This window comes from Natrix helvetica (genome assembly GCF_964273705.1).
Source record: "Natrix helvetica genome assembly, chromosome: 2".
Taxonomy (NCBI): Eukaryota; Metazoa; Chordata; class Lepidosauria; order Squamata; family Natricidae; genus Natrix; species Natrix helvetica.
Genome location: NC_138552.1, coordinates 276442166 through 276461182, shown reverse-complemented (window position 1 = coordinate 276461182; position 19017 = coordinate 276442166). Strand labels below are relative to the sequence as shown.

Genomic DNA, 19017 nt, shown 5'->3' with positions numbered 1-19017 from the left:
AGAGTGGCCATTGCTGGAAGACTCAGCAGCTGAGTTTTGGAGTTTGGAAGCCGGAGAAGAAGTTATGCTCGGAGCACCGCGGCGGCACCGGCACCCTGGCCCTGCAGGGAGAGCTGGGCTAGGGCATGGTGAGGCTGGGAGGCATGCTTGCTGGGGGCGGAACAGGCGCTCGCACAACCCCCCTCTCCAGCTGGGCAGAGCTCCATGCACTGACCTAGGGGATATTCCTAATGTGCCAAGCCGCAGGAGCTGGTGGGCGGGCAGAACGCTACGTGGCTTGGCGCCTTAGGGATACCCCCTAGATCAATGAATGGCACTCTGCCCAGCTGGAGAGGTGGTTTGCCAGGCGGCTGCTTGTGAGTGTAGTAACCTCATGGCTGCTTCACCCCTGAGGCTGTGCCCAGCTCATCGGGAGCCCGCTCGCAAGGAAGCAGCCGCCCGGCAACTCCCCCCTCCGGCCAGGCAGAACACCACTCCCCAACCTAGCAGTATCCTGAAAGCGCCAAGCAATGTGAGCACCTTTCTGCCCCCCCCAGCTCCCACGACTTGGCGCTTTCGGGATACCGCTAGGTCGTTGAGCAGAGGGGGGTTTGTCCAGGGGGCTTATTTTGGGGGGTGGGCTTATATTTTTGCCCACGCGAAAAATGTGGCAAGGCGTTAGTTTCAGGACAGATCTATTTTCGGGGAAACACGGTACATACATACATACATGGACTAGGCAAAACCAGGCAATCAATCTTTAATTATATCATGGAGAGAGAATGACGCCCCCACAGGACCTCTCTTATATAGACACCTTCTTAAAGTGGCAGTAACCCTGCTGACTCATTCTCATTTCATAATCTCGGTTTACAGCCTTACAGCAGCTAGCCAGCTATTAAATCATCATTACCTTAACAGCACCTCTTGAAGCTTCTTGATAGATTGAGGAGCTACCCATGATTGAGGGACAAAAAAAGTCTGGCTGAACATGATCTTGTCAGGAACTTACATCACCTCTTATTACCAGTGGTCAACCAGAGAATTAAAGAAACTCCCCCCCCCCCGCCCCCCGAATCACTGGGAAACTCCTTAAGCTCCCACTGGAGTCCATCCATATCTATGGGGCACAAAGTGTCACAAAAGTCATGTTGAATACGAGACATAGGACAAACCCAAAAGAGCAGCTGTTTTCAAGCCAAATCATGAGTCACAAATCAAAACTGGCAGTTTTAGCCAAAGCTATAGAGATGGTATTTTTGGGGGGGAAAATCAACTTACCAGCATTCAGGTGACATTCTTTAATTTGGAACTGAAGTTCATTTTCATTTGGGATGTCTTTCCATGTTGCGAGGAAAACCTGGCGTTCTGCAGGATCAGAAACCATAAAACTGAGTTTTCCATATTTCTACAGCTATTTCAGACTCCACCCCCCCCCGACACACTTTTAGAACTAAGTGAAGATTTATGCAGCATCCAAATATTAACAGCACTCTCTTCCAGCCTATATTTTGTAAAGCTTCAAAGATTGCATTGGAGAAGGGGAACAGACTGTTCCACCCCTCAGTATCCCTTCAGAGGGCCGTTTCCGAAGCAGCCACGATTTATGAGCTGGCCCCACGCAACCTAGGGATGTTGAGGGGTAGAGCAACCTGCTTCTTTTCTCCAACGAAAGCTCTGGAGCTCCAGAGATCTACAAAAGAAAAGTGAGTGATTGGTGACAGAGATGGGAGGATTGAGGAGGAAAATATAGATTGGGAAAAGCCTGCGGGGACCTGGCGGGATAAGAAATGGCCAGTCATAGGGTGAATCTACCCAATTTTTGTACTTGTGACCATGGGGATGCTGCAGCATCTGTCATTTTGAAACTGGATCATAATTAGTTCTGTTTGTGTGTGTGTGTGTGTGTGTGTGTGTGTGTGTGCGCGCGTGTAAATTTATAATGCCTTTGAACGATTACTAAGCTGAGGACTTCGTGTAAGTGATTGTTATTTGGCTTTCTCCACAGACACATTGTTCTTCTAGTTTAATGGCAGCCTCTTTGGTCTAGTGGTTAAGGCACCAGACCACAAAGCAGGGAACTGTGAGTTCTAATCCCACTTTAGGCATGAAAGTCAGCTGGGTAATCTTGGGCCAGTTTCCCTTTCTCAGACCAACTCATCTCACAGGTTTGTTGCTGTGGGGAAAATAGGAGGAAGAAGGTGTGTTGGATATATGTTTGCCATCTTATTTGCAAAAATAATAAAGGCAGGAAACAAGAAAATAATGTATTAATTTTATTAATTTTATTTATTTATTAACATCTGTTATATTTTTTATGGATTTCTAACCGTAAGAACTCACAGGTCAATTGAGCGCCCATATAAATGTATATAATATAAACAAAGTACTCTGTGTCTTCCCCTGTTGAGTTATAATCTGAAGATGGGATCTGGGATTAGAGATCCATCTCATCCTAACCTGCTCCTACAAAATTGGGCAGGAGTGAAAAGAGCGTTTTTCAGATCCAAATATCCTACCTCCACTTGGCCCAATTATTGTAGAAGTAAAAGGGCAGACTGATTTGGAGTATGTACTAGAACTATTTTAACAAGTAAGGAAAAGGTATGTGGTGAAATGGCCTTTAGAAATTAGCATCCTCACTGTGGAAAAGCAGTGTAGGACTTCAATGGCCATATTGATGGGGGAATTTGGGGAGAGGAAGGCCACATTTCCTTGATTGGGGAAAACCAGTTTGGACTCTGTAGGTCCACATAGCAAACGCTGCAGTTCTTCATTTATTCTTTGTCCTTTACCTAGGAGAGTGACCATCCTTCCATAATGTGTATCCCATCCCTCCCTTTAATTCCCTCAAGGCCTATTAATAACCAGATATACCACACTCACCCATTTTGCCATCTTCTACGAAAAGCACATTGAGGGGAATAAGACAGCTGAAGTAAAAAACATCAATGTTGTTCTTTACAGCCACCTGCCCCAAAAGAGAAACATTAATTTGCTATTTTTTAAAAGAAAAAAATTTCTCCACCCTGATTCCTAAAAGGTTTTTTAAAAATGTCAGTATAGCATTAAAAAAAATACAAAAACCTTCCTGGTGGGGAAGCCCAGACCCTCAAAGAATAGCATTGCTATTATTTCATCCAAATAATTCAGAGTCATTAAATCCCAAGCTTGCTTGCTTGCTGCAGAAACCCTTTTATACATATAGGTCTTGTGTGAGGATCTATTTCCTGAGATACTCAGTCAAGTAAAGGTAAAGGTTCCCCTTGCACATATGTGCTAGTCTTTCCCGACTCTAGGGGGCGGTACTCATCTCTGTTTCAAAGCCGAAGAACCAGCACTGTCAGAAGACGTCTCCGTGCTCATGTGGCTGGCATGACTAAACGCCGAAGACGCATGGAACGCTGTTACCTTCCCACCAAAGGTGGTTCCCATTTTTCTACTTGCATTTTTATGTGCTTTTGAACTGCTAGGTTGGCAGAAGCTGGGACAAATAATGGGAGCTCACTCCGTTACGTGGCACTAGGGATTCGAACCGCTGAACTGCCGACCTTTCTGATCGACAAGCTCAGCGTCTTAGCCACCGAGCCCCTCTTAAGTACATTTATATTATTTGTATGGCTATACACAAGCATACATTCTTTAAAATGCCAAAGTTAGGAAAAAAATGTCTGGAATCTGAGCAAGCATTTTGGAGCTAAAGAATTTTAAACTACTAAAAAAGAAAAACAGACTTAGCTTTCCCACTTCTCAGTTGCAAACCAGGGAATGTGGCCAAATCACATTTAGGCGACTGTCATACTCTTATTACTTGACATTTACTATATAACCTGTATCAGAATTAACTTAAAGTAATTCTGACCTGAGGAAACCACATTTACACATGGGTGCATTTTAGAAGATCACCTTGAACTGGGCAGAGGTGCCGAGGAGCATTAGCCTACTCATAATAATAATAATAATAAGTTTGAATTTATTAGCCGCTCCCTTTCCAAGTAGGACTCGGGGCGGCGTACAATGGGGCATATAAAACATAGAAAATATATAAAACACATAGGCGTACATACAGAACATACATACAGATACACAAACACGGACTCGGAGGAGGTAAACAATTTACATCATATAGACAGTTAAAAAACCCGCATTAAAATACCCCAATTGTAAAAACCCAATATAAAAATTAAGATTTAACGTTTAAAATACAATTTAAAAACAGTTAGGAGGAATAAGAATAATTACGATTGAGCCAGGCCAGATAATTGAAAGAGGTGGGTCTTCAGCTGAACACGGAAGGAGCGGAGATCGGAAGTAATCCTGATGTCACGGGGGAGGTCATTCCACAGGGCTGGGCCCACCACAGAGAAGGCTCTGCTCCTGGGTGTCGCCCCCCGGCACTGTTTGGCGGACGGCACCCGGAGAAGTCCCTCTCTGTGTGAGCGAATTGGTCGTAGGGATGTGTGGGGCAGGATGCGATCCTGCATATAACTAGGCCCTGTGCCATGAAGCGCTTTAAAGATCATAATCAAAACCTTGAAACGCACTCGGTAGACCACAGGAAGCCAGTGCAGCTCGCGCAGGAGAGGTGTTACAGGGGAGTACCTAGTCCTCCCCATAATCACCCGCGCGGCCGCGTTCTGGACCAACTGTAGTCTCCGAGTGCATCTCAAGGGAAGCCCCATGTAGAGAGCATTGCAGTAATCCAGGCGAGACGTCACTAGCGCATGGGTGACTGTGCGTAGGGCATCCCGGTCCAATAAGGGGCGCAATTGGCGCATCAGGCGGACCTGATGGAACGCCCCCCTTGCCACGGCTGTTACATGGTTATCCATGGACAGCCGGGCATCCAGGAGGACGCCCAAATTGCGCACCTGTTCCATGGGGGCTAGTTGGACGCCCCCAATGGCCAGAGATGGAAACACCTGGTTGAACCGGGAGGCCGGAAGCCACAGCCACTCCGTCTTGGAAGGGTTGAGTTTTAGTCGGTTGCCATCCATCCAGACCCGTACGGCCTCCAGACACCGGGACATCATTTCGACGGCCTCATTGGGGTGGTTCGGGGTGGAAATGTATAGCTGAGTATCATCAGCATACAGATGATATCCCACCCCAAAACCACGGATGATCTCGCCCAGCGGTTTCATATATGTGTTGAACAGGAGAGGCGAGAGTACCGATCCCTGTGGCACTCCACATGTGAGTGGCCTCCGGGTCGAACTCTGCTCCCCTGTCAACACACGTTGCGTCCGATCAGAGAGGTAGGAGCCAAACCACCGTAAGACGGTGCCCCTGACTCCCAGCCCCTCTAGCCGGTGCAACAGGATACCATGGTCGATGGTATCGAACGCCGCCGAGAGATCTAATAGGACCAGGATAGAGGAACAACCCCTATCTCTGGCCCTCCAGAGATCATCAACCAATGCGACCAAGGCCGTCTCTGTGCTGTGCCCGGGTCGGAAGCCGGACTGGCGCGGGTCTAGATAATCATTTTCCTCCAGGTGACGTGGGAACTGCTGTGCTACCACACTCTCTACAACCTTCGCTAAAAAAGGAAGGTTGGAGACTGGACGATAATTGACTAGGTCCGTTGGGTCCAGGGAAGGCTTCTTGAGCAGGGGCCTCACCACCGCCTCTTTCAAGGCGGCCGGTAGAGAACCCTCACCCAGCGAGGCGTTCACCAGGCCCAGGAGCCAGTCGCGCGTAACCTCCCAGGATGCCAGTACAAGCCAGGAGGGACACGGGTCCAATAAACATGTGGTAGGTCGCAGACGTCCACGCAACCTGTCCAAATCCTCGATGGCAACCGAGTCGAACTCCTCCCAAAGCGGTCCCTCAAGACTCGCAACGGGCGTCTCTACTGAATCACTGAAAGGGGTCCATCCCATCCGGATTTGAGCGACTTTATCCTGTAGATAATTCCCAAACTCCTCTGCTCTGCCCTGTAATGGGGCTTCCCGTGGTCTCTCAAACAAGAGGGAACGGGTTACCCGAAACAGGGCAGCAGGGCGGTTATCTGCAGACGCAATAAGAGCGGCACAATGTTGACGTTTGGCCGCTCTTAATGCCACAAGGTACGTCTTCAAATATGCTCGTGCCTGTGCTCGGTCAAATTCGGAACGGGAGGATCTCCAACGACTCTCTAGGCGTCTCTTGTGGCGTTTCATCACCCTTAGCTCCTCGGTAAACCAAGGTGCCAGGGTGGTTCGTCGCCGCAAGAGAGGCCGCAAAGGCGCCACCCGGTCTAGGGCCCCGGTAGTCGCACTATTCCATGCGTCTACCAGGTCCTCCACTCGGGGGCGGGTCAGGTCCACAGTAGGTGGCCCAAGTTCCGTCTGGAACCTATCCGGTTCCATCAGGCGCTTGGGGCGGAACCATCTAATACCTTCCAGTTCCGCCTCCTCGCGGCGGGGGGTGGCACCAGGGAAGTCCAGCCGGAGAAGTGAGTGATCCGACCATGACAGGGGAATAGTGTCTAGATCCCCTATTCCCAGATCACTCGTCCACTGGCCAGAGACAAAAACAAGGTCCAGGGTGTGGCCTCCCTCGTGAGTAGGGCCCTGAATTAACTGGGTCAGGTCCATGGCTGTCATGGAAGCCATGAACTCCCGAACCCCCTCAGACGCTTCTCCCATCGACGGCAGATTAAAATCCCCCATCACTAAAAGTTTGGGGGTCTCAACCGCCACCGATGAGATCAGCTCAAGGAGTTCGGGCAGGGCCGCTGAAGTATAGCGAGGAGCCAGGTATACTATCAGCAGGCCCAACTGCCTCCCTGGGCCCCATCTCACGACGAGGGACTCACACCCGGATGTCTGCGGCACAGTGAACTCTCTCGGCTCTAAGTCTTCCCGGATAATCACTGCTACCCCACCGCCCCTTCCCTGGGCCCGAGGCTGGTGAAATGCTCGATAACCTGGAGGGCACATTTCCACAAGGGGTAGACCTCCCTCGTGGCCCAACCAGGTCTCGGTTATTCCGGCGAGGTCCGGGTCCCCCTCCAAAATTAGATCGTGGATGAGGGGGGCCTTATTGACAACGGACCTCGCATTGCATAACAGCAGTCTCAGGCCTTGGGTCTGTAGATCCTGACCACCTAGTATGCAGGGGTTGGTACAAACGACCGGGAATGACCAAAAACCCCGGTCTCCCAACCGACTACGTGCTCTTAAACTGTCCTCGCACCTGCCCCTCCCTACGACCGTTGGTATTAAAGTGCCCTGCACAGGAATGCTATCTTCCTTCTCCTCCCCCACTCCGCTCCCTCCTCCTTCGACCACACCTAGATGCCTGGCTCTACCATCCCTCCTGACCTGTTCCCCCCCCTCCTCCCACCCCCCAACCCCAGGATCCCTACAAATTCTTAAAAAATATTTTATTAAAAAACCCCTTAATTTGCGCTTCCTCCACCTCTCAGGGTTAATAAACCCATCCTCAAGGTGGGCCCTCGAAAGGGCTGAAGGCCAGACCTGCGAGAAAGGGGATTCCCGCAGCCGCAGTAATTCCGGCTTCGTGTACATAGAAATGGAATCATGGGGTACAGTTAGTTGGTAACTGGTGCTGAAGAAATAGATGTAAAATCATTTGTAAAATCATCAGCATTATCATATGCGTACAGCGATGGCTGCATAATTAAATCTAAGATCTCCAGCTTGGAAGAGGATTAAGAACAAACATTCAGAATGCCAGCCTGGTTTTTGTAAGTATTGAATCCGGAAGTGTTGAGAGAAAGCCTGTCAATATCTTTTCCAACCTCTTTGACAGGGAATGTCTAAATTGGCATCAGAGGTTTTCTGTCCCTTGCCAGTGATGAGTGTTCTGGGCACCCAGCAGGAATAGAAACAGTAGAAGCTGGCATTCAGACATGATTGGAAGACAAGCAGAAGAAAAACAGTGTTTATTTTTCAAATAATCCTAAATCAGCATGTGAGGATTTATTTGGAATCAATTAGCACAGCTTGCTAATTAATTCCTTCATGGAGGCTGCAAGTTGGGTCATTTCTGGCGGCTTCTCGTTTTCCCTGAGTTTCAGCTAAGAGACGGGACGAAAATATTCCCCTGCAGATCAAAAGAAAGCTGGTAAACCTGAAACACAAAGTAGCGCCACTGTTCTCTTTAAGGTCGGGCCATGCAGATTTTCCCTTCAAGATGTGCTTTGATTAATTATCTAGGCTTCCGTCAGCAATAGAAAGAATGATATGGTGATAATATTGGAATAGGGAGACCAAGATTTTCAGCGCAACCGAATTTGGTAATTGTGGTGTACAAAATATACATTTATGGTCATTTTGAGCTTTACATTCAGAAACCTGAAAAACTACACTGCCAAAAAAAAAAAAGCCATTATACCATCAACTAGGTATATACTATGGATTTAATACCTCTGTCAATATCAGTACTGATAATGATTTCATCATGATTTTAGGGAACTTGCCTCAAATCAGGTTTATGCTGTCCTGCTTTTTATTGCAACTATGTCATTCTCAAAGGGAAGCCAGGGAGCTTGAAAATATCTGTAAGTAGTCTAGAGCAGAGTTTCTAAAACTCAGCAACTTTAACATGTGGCCGTGGTGGCGCAGTGGAGAACCATGATGCTGCAGTGTTTAGAATGTAGTATTGCAGGCTAACTCTGTTGACTGCCAGTAGTTTGATGCTGACCGGCTCAAGGTCGACTCAGCTTTCCATTCTTCTGTAGACCCAGATTACTGCGAGCAATATATTGACTCTTGTAAACCACTTAGAGAGGGCTGTAAAGCACTATGAAATGGTGCATAAGTCTAAGTGCTTGTTATGTGTGGACTTTATCTCCCAGAATTCCCAAGTGATCAATGGTGTTGAGGGAATTCTGGGAGTTGAAGTCTACAATCAGCAATCTTAAAGTTGCTGAAATTGAGAAGCACTAGTCTAGAAAAAGCATTGTGGAATAGGCAGAATTATGCATGAAAATCAATGCAGAAGACATACTGAGTCAAGAGGTTTAAAACCCAAGACAAGAGTTTCATTCCCCATTGCAGCTCTTTGTTAAGTAAATGTAACTAAGTGACAAGGTAGATTTGCACATCCAGCCCTACATGCTACAATCAGCTCTGAGCCACTCTCCCTAAGAGACCTTTTGCTGCCCCATGAGCTCACGTTCAAATTGCCAAGTGCTCCTCAGGAGCTTTCAAGAACATATTTTTATCCCCTTTGACTGCTTTAATGAAACACGTTTCAGTAGTTTTCAAAGTGTTCTGCCATCCAGAAGCTTTTCCTGCCTAAAGGCAATTGCCAAGGAAATCCTGCACCAAAGTCTAGGCATGCTCCAATGTTTTATTATGGCAAGATCTTCAGGATCTTATTATTTTGGGGACTGAGTCCGAGTATCCTTAGACAACAGATTTGCAAGATGAATGATAAAACATGAAAGGTAAAGCATTCGAAAGCAACAGTACTACATCTTTAAAATCAGAATAAGACTAGTGTAGATATTTTTAATATTGAACCCAGGATATCGTATTAAAAGTTTTTACAACTTTAATTGTTTGGGATCAACATATACTGTATGTTTTATTTAAGATTGCCAAAAGCATTTTTTAATGTCAGACTTCTGATTACATTACTTTTCGGGATTTAATTTCACTTAATTTTGAATAAGGATACAACGCACTCATTCGTTATGAGTAAAAAAATCAACAGTCCTTTCTTCTCTACTGAATTTGGGATGGCGTTATTTTCTATTTTCCAATTATGACTTTGCTTTCGCCAACTTTATTAACAAGTTGGTAAGCCAACTTACTACTATACTTTGAAAAACAGAAAGCAAGGAGCCAGGAAATTTCCGCAAGGATGGAATTCAACTATCAATGCTGTCATCAACAAGAGTAACTTGTAAGTATTGGATATACCATAACTTTGTGTTTTGAGTGGTCTACAGCCATAATAATACCATAAAAAGTAAACTAGACTAGTTTCCAAGGAATTCTTATATGTTCTGAGAATAGTATGAAAATCCCTCATCTGTCTAATAGTTTTTTTTCCGCCAGAGACAAAACTAACCCTTGTTATCTTCCAATGGGATGCCACAGCCATCTATGTGCATCTCTCTGTGATGACAACTGCATGAAAACATTGCATTTCCTGCTCCTCTTTTTTTAGGTACCAACTAGAAGGATTCAGTTACACTTGTGATGGGAACTTCATCGGAAGACCTGGAACACTAATTACGAAGACCACCCCACATTATTGTCATAAGTTAAAATGACTTCGCAGTACATTATCAAAAACAAAAAACAAAGCAAAACACCAAACCTCTGTCCCTGGAGAGCAAATGAATGAGCCTTGAACAAGATTGGAACAAAATCCTGTCTCCTGCCCTTGCCTGAAAGCTGTGTGTGTGTGTGTGTGTGTGTGTGTGTGTCTGTGTGTGTGCGTGTACATACAAGAAATATCATGTCACATTAATTCAATCCGACTCTAATGCAGAACATGTGAATGATGGCAAGGAAATCAATCACGAAGGGCAATTCAAATTTTGGGGTGTCGCTTTCCCATCCCAGATCTGCCCAGTGATAATAAAGAAGGGCAAGAAAATGAGTAGGAAGGAAGAGAGCAGAAAAAAGGGCGAAAGGGACAAAATATTTAAGTATCTACATTCCTTTCCCCAGAATTGCTTTTGGACACTTTAATTCCCTTGAAGCTGAATCAGCGACATGCACAAGCTGCTTTTTTAGAGGGGATTAAAAAAAAAAAGATAAATGGGAACAGAAAATTCTTCTATCGTTAACAGATTCTTCGGTAACAATGACATTTCTGAGTCCTTCTGCTTGACAGCAACTAATTCCATCCAAAACATAGGATTCCTGAACAAGGACCTCCTGGAGAGACAGAGTCAGCTAAGCCAGCATGTGGCTTGGTTTTAACTTCTGTATCTGCTTGTGGGGCTGCCCCTTGCAACATCTTCAGATAAATAGCGTAACGCCTAAGAAAACAAATCACCATAATGGGATATATTTGGGCTCTTCTCTCCATCCAAATGCTTACTGAAAACTTCCCCGCCTTTCGTATCACTCCACTAAGGAAGACAGCTCTGTCACATTTATTTCTAATGCATTTACTTATATTCTGGGACTGAGTGGAAGGGGAAACAAGTTTGGAATAAAACCTACCAAGAAGAGTTGCTGTTTCGGCATGATCTATCTATGTCTCTCTTTTTAAGAAGAAATTGGACAACCATTTGTGTGAAATGGTATAGGGCCATGATAGCAAACCTATGGCACGTGTGCCACAGGTGGCATGCAGAGCCCTCTCTGCGGGCATGCCAGCTGCTGCCCCAGCCCAGCTCCACTGTGCATATGTGCCTCCTGCCGGCCAGCTGCTCTTCGGCTCTCTGCCGTGCATGCACGGGGGGGGGGGGAGACTCACATTGCATTTTGGGGCCTCGCATGGCGCCCCTACACCCTGTTTTGGCTTCCAGGAGGTTTTCCAGGCCCAAAATGGTCCTGGGCCTAGATGGCCTCCTGCACCAACCTGGAGGCCAAAACGAGGCGCAGGGGGTCCCGTGCGAGGTCCCTCCCGTGCATCGTCTTGGGCCTAGAAAGATCCTGCACCAAGCTGGAAGCAAAAAAATGAGTGAGGTGGGGTGGGGTGCATGTGTGTGTGGGGGGGAACATGGGGGGGTGTCACATGTGCATGCATGAGGGGGGTCACATGGGGAGGTCGCACATACATTGCATTATGGGTGTGGGCACAGGGGCACACTGTCACATGCACATGCTTTCCACACACTGCCCTGCCCGCCCCATCCTATTCCATTCCATTATCATCTCCAATGTGGGCAATCTTGATGGAGTCATGCTTCCTCTGAAAGCACTGATTTATGAATGGGCAGTGGAATCAGTAGCCGGAGAAGTCTTTGTGTCTAGCCATAGTTGATGTGCCAGTTATGGTCATCCCTAGATCAGGAAGCCCTATTTGCCTATTTAATTAGACTGCTTGTGCAGGTCTATCTTTGAAAAAGAACTGGGCATACGTGATCAGACTTCCAGTTGAACAAACTGGATACTGTAGACTTTCTCCCTATAGAATCGGTCAAACTGCTGGGCCACGGGCCAGATATGCCATACGCAGGCCAAACCCACCCCGGCTACGCAAAGGCAGAAAAACGTCACAATATGTCACGATCTGGCCCATGATGCAATCGAGTTTGACACCCATGCTATAGATAGTTCTTGATTTTTGGCCATGTTGCTTAGTGACTCTTCAATGTCCCAGTGGCATTGAAAACAGTGACTGACATAATACAGTTTGGGTCACCGTATTATATATATTTGCAAAACTAATTATAGAGACTAATGATGAATAGACAAATGTTAAATAGCAATTATAAGAATGTATATTTGTGAATGAATTTGAAAGGGAAAAATAAAAAAAACCTTTAGTTTTAAAAAAAGAAAACAATGACTTACAACAGGCCCTCATACTGATCACCATTACAGCATCCCTGTACTCACATGATCACAAGTTGGGAGCTTGGTAACTGGGTTGCATTTATGACAGTTGTAGCACCCAGGGCCAAGGGGTTGCCATTTTCAACCTTCCCAAATGGCTTCTGACAAGCAAATGAGGAAAGCTGGATTCGCTTAACGGATGTGACAAAAAAAGGTTGTAAAATGAGATACAGACACATGATGACTCACTTTAACAACCATATCGCTTAGGGATGGAAGTTCCAGCCACAGTTGTGGTTGTAAGTCAAGGACTTTCTGAGTGTGAGGTCACTGCACTCACAGTAAGATTCCAGCCCCAATGATCACCTCTTAAGCCCAAAACTGCATAGTAGGGAGACATCATAGGCTGTCCTGCCAAGCATGAATCCTAATATAGTTTCAAGTGCTGTGAAGTGTAGGGAGTAGCCACTAAATCAGGGGTGTGAAACTCAAGGCCCGTGGGCCGGATCTGGCCTGTGGGGTGCTTAAATCCAGCCCACAGGGCCAGCCTGGAAATATCAAAGGATACACCCACCCCCCACCCCACGCCTCATTTTTACCCTCCATGGCCTCCTGTAGAACTCTGCCGCCCGAAAACGGCTGACAGAGTGCTGTGGGAAGCAATGGACTGGAGGTGAAAACGAGGCAGAAGGGAGGCATGCGCAGAACCCCCATGCCCCGTTTTGGCCGGCAGGGTGCTGCAGGAGGCATCCCCCCCCCCCCCCATGGAAAACTACAATGCTGATCCAGCCCTCGAAGAAATCCGGTTTGACACCCCTGCATTAAAGAGTTGTTGCTTTTCAGTGATAGCTCCACACTTTGGAATATGCTCTGCCTGAAAGTCGTCTTGGCTTTGACCAAAAGCCCCAAATATTATAATACAATAATACAATAGAATAGCAGAGTTGGAAGGGACCTTGGAGGTCTTCTAGTCCAACCCCCTGCCTAGGCAGGAAACCCTATACCGTTTCAGACAAATGGCTATCCAACATCTTCTTAAAGACTTCCAGTGTTGGGGCATTCACAACTTCTGGAGGCAAACTGTTCCACTGATTAATTGTTCTAACTGTCAGGAAGTTTCTCCTCAGTTCTAAGTTGCTTCTCTCCTTGATTAGTTTCCACCCATTGCTTCTTGTTCTACCCTCAGGTGCCTTGGAGAATAGTTTGACTCCCTCTTCTTTGTGGCAACCCCTGAGATATTGGAAGACTGCTATCATGTCTCCCCTAGTCCTTCTTTCTATTAAACTAGACATACCCAGTTCCTGCAACCGTTCTTCATATGTTTTAGTCTCCAGTCCCCTAATCATCTTTGTTGCTCTTCTCTGCACTCTTTCTAGAGTCTCCACATCTTTTCTACATCGTGGCGACCAAAACTGAATGCAGTATTCCAAGTGTGGCCTTACCAAGGCATTATAAAGTGGTATTAACACTTCACGTGATCTTGATTCTATCCCTCTGTTGATGCAGCCTAGAACTGTGTTGGCTTTTTTGGCAGCTGCTGCACACTGCTGGATCATATTTAAATGGTTGTCCACTAGGACTCCAAGATCCCTCTCACAGTTACTACTGTTGAACAAAGTACCACCTATACTGTACCTGTGCATTTCGTTTTTCTTGCCTAAATGTAGAACCTTACTCTTTTCACTATTGAATTTCATTTTATTAGATAGTGCCCAATGTTCAAGTTTGTCAAGATCCTTCTGTATCTTTATTTTATTACAAGGCGTTTTCATCCCTTAGCATCTCTGAGGGCATCCACTATGTAAGTGTTTGGTTACACTTCTAAATATTCAGATTTTATGTAACAAAATAAACACAAATCAAAGAGTTCATTTACGGGCTCAGACTGGAGGCTCGGCAGCCCACCATCCAGTTCCTTGTTAGAAACTTTTATTAAATCTACACAGACTTAAAAAATACCACCCCACCCCATCATCTTCTCTAACAACTGGAGATAGAATATGCTTCTGAATATGGAGGATATGTAGATAACATTTAATCTGTTGGCTTTCCAAAAATAAAACCAGAAGAGCACTCGTGTTAAAGGAGTAAAAATATTCACTCAGTCTGAATATACCGAGGTAAACAAACTGAAACTGGAGCCTGTTTTATGTTTTTTTTAATCTTCCCAGTTAAGAACTTTTTTTTTGGCTCACAAACTCCCTGCCTCTGTAACAGCAGCTACACAGCTGCATCTTTCTTGTTCTCAACTCCAACCGGGAGCTTCCACATCAAGGCAGCACTATTTCTAGCTGCGTGTCAGTAGGCTCATTCATAACACACAGGACAGAAGTGATGAAGAAAACGGTGCTTTTTATGGTTAATAAGCTTCCCTGCGGGGGGATACCATAGAAAGATTATTAGAGGAGGGCTGGGAAGGGAGAAGAGAAGTGAAGGAGTCACAGCTTCCTGTATACTGGAATAGAAACCATTGTGCAGAAGGCTATTATTTATTACAGTACCAGAATCAACTCGGGAGCCTGGTGCTTATTTAAGGCAGAGATGTGGAATGGGCAGAGCAAATGGGAACTTTTGCTTTTAATTTCTTTTAAGATAATTCGTTGCCGAGAGTCACTGAGATGGGCAGCCATACAAACTGAATAAATGCATACATAAACAAACAAACAAACAAATAAATAAAAACTAGTTTTCAGAAACGTTGCACAGGAGGATATGCAATCCCCATCTGCCCATAAAATCCAGTCATCTCGGAAGCTCAGTCACAACACAATCTGTTTTTGGTGTAGATGATATGCAGACCCAATTCTTATACTGCAGCATCATGCATGGATCGGCCCACCATAAAATTACGTATTTTAAGAAAATTCTAACATCAAATTAGTTAAATTAGCCAGAATATTTCATTTCTAAAAGCCTTTTCATATACTGATCATTGCTACAATGAAGTCCAGAAAGTATTTATATGGGATGCACCAAATTCCTTTATTTTGTTTGCCTGAAGCTAAACTGTTTTGTTCCAACAACAGCTTCTTATTTTATAAGGGGGAAAAAAAACCCTCTGCCACCACATCACTTGAAAAGGATCTGACAGTTTCTTGACTATTCAGCCACTTTTGCTTCCATCCCCAACTCTTTAATTTTAATTTGTATTGGAATGTAAATCTCCAAAGTCTTGACTACTTTCTCCTCCATCTCCCCAAACTCAGTGTTCCTACCTGAAGATTGTTCAGAGGTTCCATTTTCATGACTGGCCCCAAAGTGTTGAGCGGAAGAGAAACGTCAATGCTTTGATTTGGCATCAGAGGAGTATGAATGGCCAGTGGGGTGCTGGGGATGACTCCAAAGCTGGATGGTTGGGGAGGAGGGAGGGAGAGAGAGAGAGAGAGCAAAGAAGGTGTAAGATTGAACAGAGAAGCCAAGAAAGAGAAACTGTACAACAAAAAGGATGTTTAGTTGACTGTAAGGTCCAACCTGTTCTTGTTGAATTGAATGGCAAAGTCGCTCATGTGTTGAAGAGCCTTGTTGGTGAAACTCATCTCCATGTAGATATGTCCTTGCCGATGGCCGAAGGTTCCAGAAATTTCCAGGCCTTTGGCTTTCACAGCTGGCAACCAGACCTATAAAGTCATGAGGACTAGCAGTTAGAGCGAGCAAAACTGGGGTCATAAAGGGTCAGAATCATTACAGTGAGATTTCTTTATCATGATAGACAGCAATGTTGAGTGGGTGTGTTCGGCCTATCCACTTCAAATCCATTTTATATATTGGTATATAATGTTGATTGAATCTCAGATAACAGCATAGATTCTTTCCAGCTGATTTAGAAAAGCTGGAGTGGAAATGTCTCAAAGTCCATTTACAGTACTCTGAACAGAGTTCACAATAGTTTGGCAGTAAAAGAAGAGGATTTAGAGAGGAAATAGCATGCTCTAATTGGCAACTTGAAGTTGTGTGGACTTCAGCTTTCAGAATTCCCCAACCAGCATGCTGCATGCCATAACAAAACAAAAAAACCCAGAACCACCATCCTGGTTTCACTTAAAACTTTTCACTGTAGTACTAAATGAATTTGTTTTCTTTAATTAAAGGGTTTTTTTTTACATATCAGTGTGTGAACAGTGTGGTACCTGAGTATCATACATTTCATACAATTTTTTAAAAATGTTATTCATATTTGTTTCATTTAACAATCTTATATAATACTAGTAATAATATGCATCTTTATATTAAATTTTAATCTTTCGCTGTTTAATTTTTCAATATTTCAATATGCTGTTTTTATACCAATCACCCTGTCTTGATTATCGTACCTTTTGATGTGAATAAAATCTTATCAATCTTATTTGTTACATTTAACAAACTTATATAACTAATATTAACATCAACATTTATCTTACATTAAAATCTTCCATTATTGCTTATTCAACTTGTTATTTGACTATTCAATATTTCAATATATTGTTTTTTATATCAATCACCATATTCTATCATAATACAACTAAATATTATTAATCATATATTATTACTTTTAGCATTCATATGCATATTCATAATGAATTATCATTTTTTTAAATGAATTTGGATGCAGAAGCTCATCGGGCCAAACAGAGCAAAAGGCACAGTTACTCATTCAGAAACAAAGTCAGTGTGAAACACAAAAGAGAGGCATGCCAAAAAAACCACCACCAACAACAACAACAACTGATGAAGAGATAACCCTGGCAGAAGAAGAAGACAGCTCTCTGGCCAGGTTTCCTCACACCTACCGATTTGGGAGCCACATATCCACCAGGTGCCATGCCGATGCCAGAAGAGAGTTCAAAGAGGTCATTCAGTCCACTGCTGACTGCAGCTGGGGTAGGGGAGGGAGCAAATGTTGCTGGGACTGATGATGGGATGAAGGTCTGTCCCACCTGCAGGAAATCAGGGAAGATATTTAAACATAACAGACACCTCTCTGAAATAAACCAGACAATTAGACGCTATTCTGAATATTTTGAAACTTGTTCCTGGCATTTTGCTGAATGATCAAGGGTACTAAATTAGCACGTCGGTGTGCTCTCTGCTTTAAATATCCCATCTCTACTACCCGTCCCTATATGATTGAAGCAGCCATTAATAGCCAACCTGTCTCCTCCAAGAGACTCTGAAAAGTGAAGAGCAAGGACATTCAACTTCAACAGTTAAAAATGAGGAATTGTATCAGACGATGTGAGTGAACTCTCCATAAGTAGTTCTCAGTCATAAACAAGCCCTCAACAACCATGTAGTGAAATGGGCTCAAAGCTGGTGCTTTCAAAATAGACCAGTTGATCATCCAGGAAGCACCATGGCCCTCAAATCCATTTAAATAGAATTGGAAGAGGAACGCTTTGCTCCAAGGACAACAGCAGGCCACAGCTATTGATGACCCTTGGAAATTAGGAATGTGAGTTGACCAGTTCTAGTTCATTCAATGACTTTGAAGTTGTTTGGAATTTCTCAACAATGGCACCGAGGGCTCTGGATGCCCTTATGTTTCCCATTTACAGGTTTATGGAGTTCTGGGACCAAGCCAAACCTGAAAGCAGGTTTTTTTTTTAACAATGACCCTGGTGTCTTGCACAAACCCTGGGAATCCTCCAGCTTGTTTTCCTTGATTCTCCATTTTTATCTTCTGTGACCAAGCAGTGATACATCGACTTCACACGGAAAAAATATACTGTGATCACAGATCTCCCCAGTAACAGAACCCCAAATTTCTTGACTATTCTACAAGTTGAGTTTGCTACCAAATTCTCTTTTCTCTTCCTTCCACTATTTCAGTGTTTTAGATGGTTCTCTGCTTTAATCCAGAGAACATGTTGAGAATGTCAACCCTGGGCTATCTCAGCTGCACAGATTTTAGAAGAATGGATGGGAAAAGAAGACCACAGAACGAAAGCCTGTGTGTTATAGTAGTTAAAGCTGGGAGGATGGGAGATCCTGTTTTCAAATCCCCAGTTAATTCTGAAATATATTGGCCAACTTAAAAGCCTGGTTACAAAGTCTCAGCTCAGCCTATTTCATAGGACTGTTGTAAGAATAAAATTGAAGGAGAAAATACTATGTGTGCCAAAATGAACTCTTTCCAAAGGAAAGATTGGGTGTAAATTCAACAAATAAATAATAATTTTTCAATCAGAACTGAAAAGGAAAAAAAAAAAAACGAATGGAGGGCACTTACTGCTGGGCTGCCTCCAATTCCCCCGCCAAGGTCACTGCCAAGCTGCAAGAAAGAAAAGAATAGAAAAAGGAAGAGAGAGAAAGAGAGAGAGAGGTAAAAAAAGAAGAGAAAAGGCAGGGGAAAGAGAAAGAGTTCATTACAGCCAAGTTATCAGGTGCCAAGAAATAAAAGATCATGTGGTTCCCAAAAAGGCCTGGCACACCACCTATCCCCCATCTGTTTGCCCAGAGAGAATACTGACCCAGCAAGGACAGAGAGATCCACAGATATGAAACCCCCAAATTCCACAAGCAGGGAAGTGGGATTTGGTTGAAAACACAAAGAATATGCACTGAGGTCTTGTGGGCAGCAGCAGAAGATGGCAGCGAAGACCTAGATAGAGGTGAACTTGCACATTCATCTCCAAGATAC

General features: G+C 44.5%; 1 protein-coding gene across 3 annotated transcripts in view; it reads right to left on the bottom strand.

The window, feature by feature from the left end:
* AP2B1 (adaptor related protein complex 2 subunit beta 1) overlaps window positions 1-19017 on the bottom strand; it is a 91905-nt gene that overhangs the window by 19170 nt on the left and 53718 nt on the right. For 2 of the 3 annotated variants that reach the window (XM_081941987.1, XM_081941988.1), the window contains exons 15-20: window positions 18607-18648; window positions 17168-17314; window positions 15873-16018; window positions 15617-15746; window positions 2866-2950; window positions 1261-1347 (exon numbers count right to left, since the gene is read on the bottom strand). In XM_081941987.1, coding sequence (XP_081798113.1) covers window positions 1261-1347; window positions 2866-2950; window positions 15617-15746; window positions 15873-16018; window positions 17168-17314; window positions 18607-18648 — 637 coding nt within the window. The remainder of the gene's footprint in view (window positions 1-1260; window positions 1348-2865; window positions 2951-15616; window positions 15747-15872; window positions 16019-17167; window positions 17315-18606; window positions 18649-19017) is intronic. The other variant, XM_081941989.1, reaches the window with a different exon arrangement.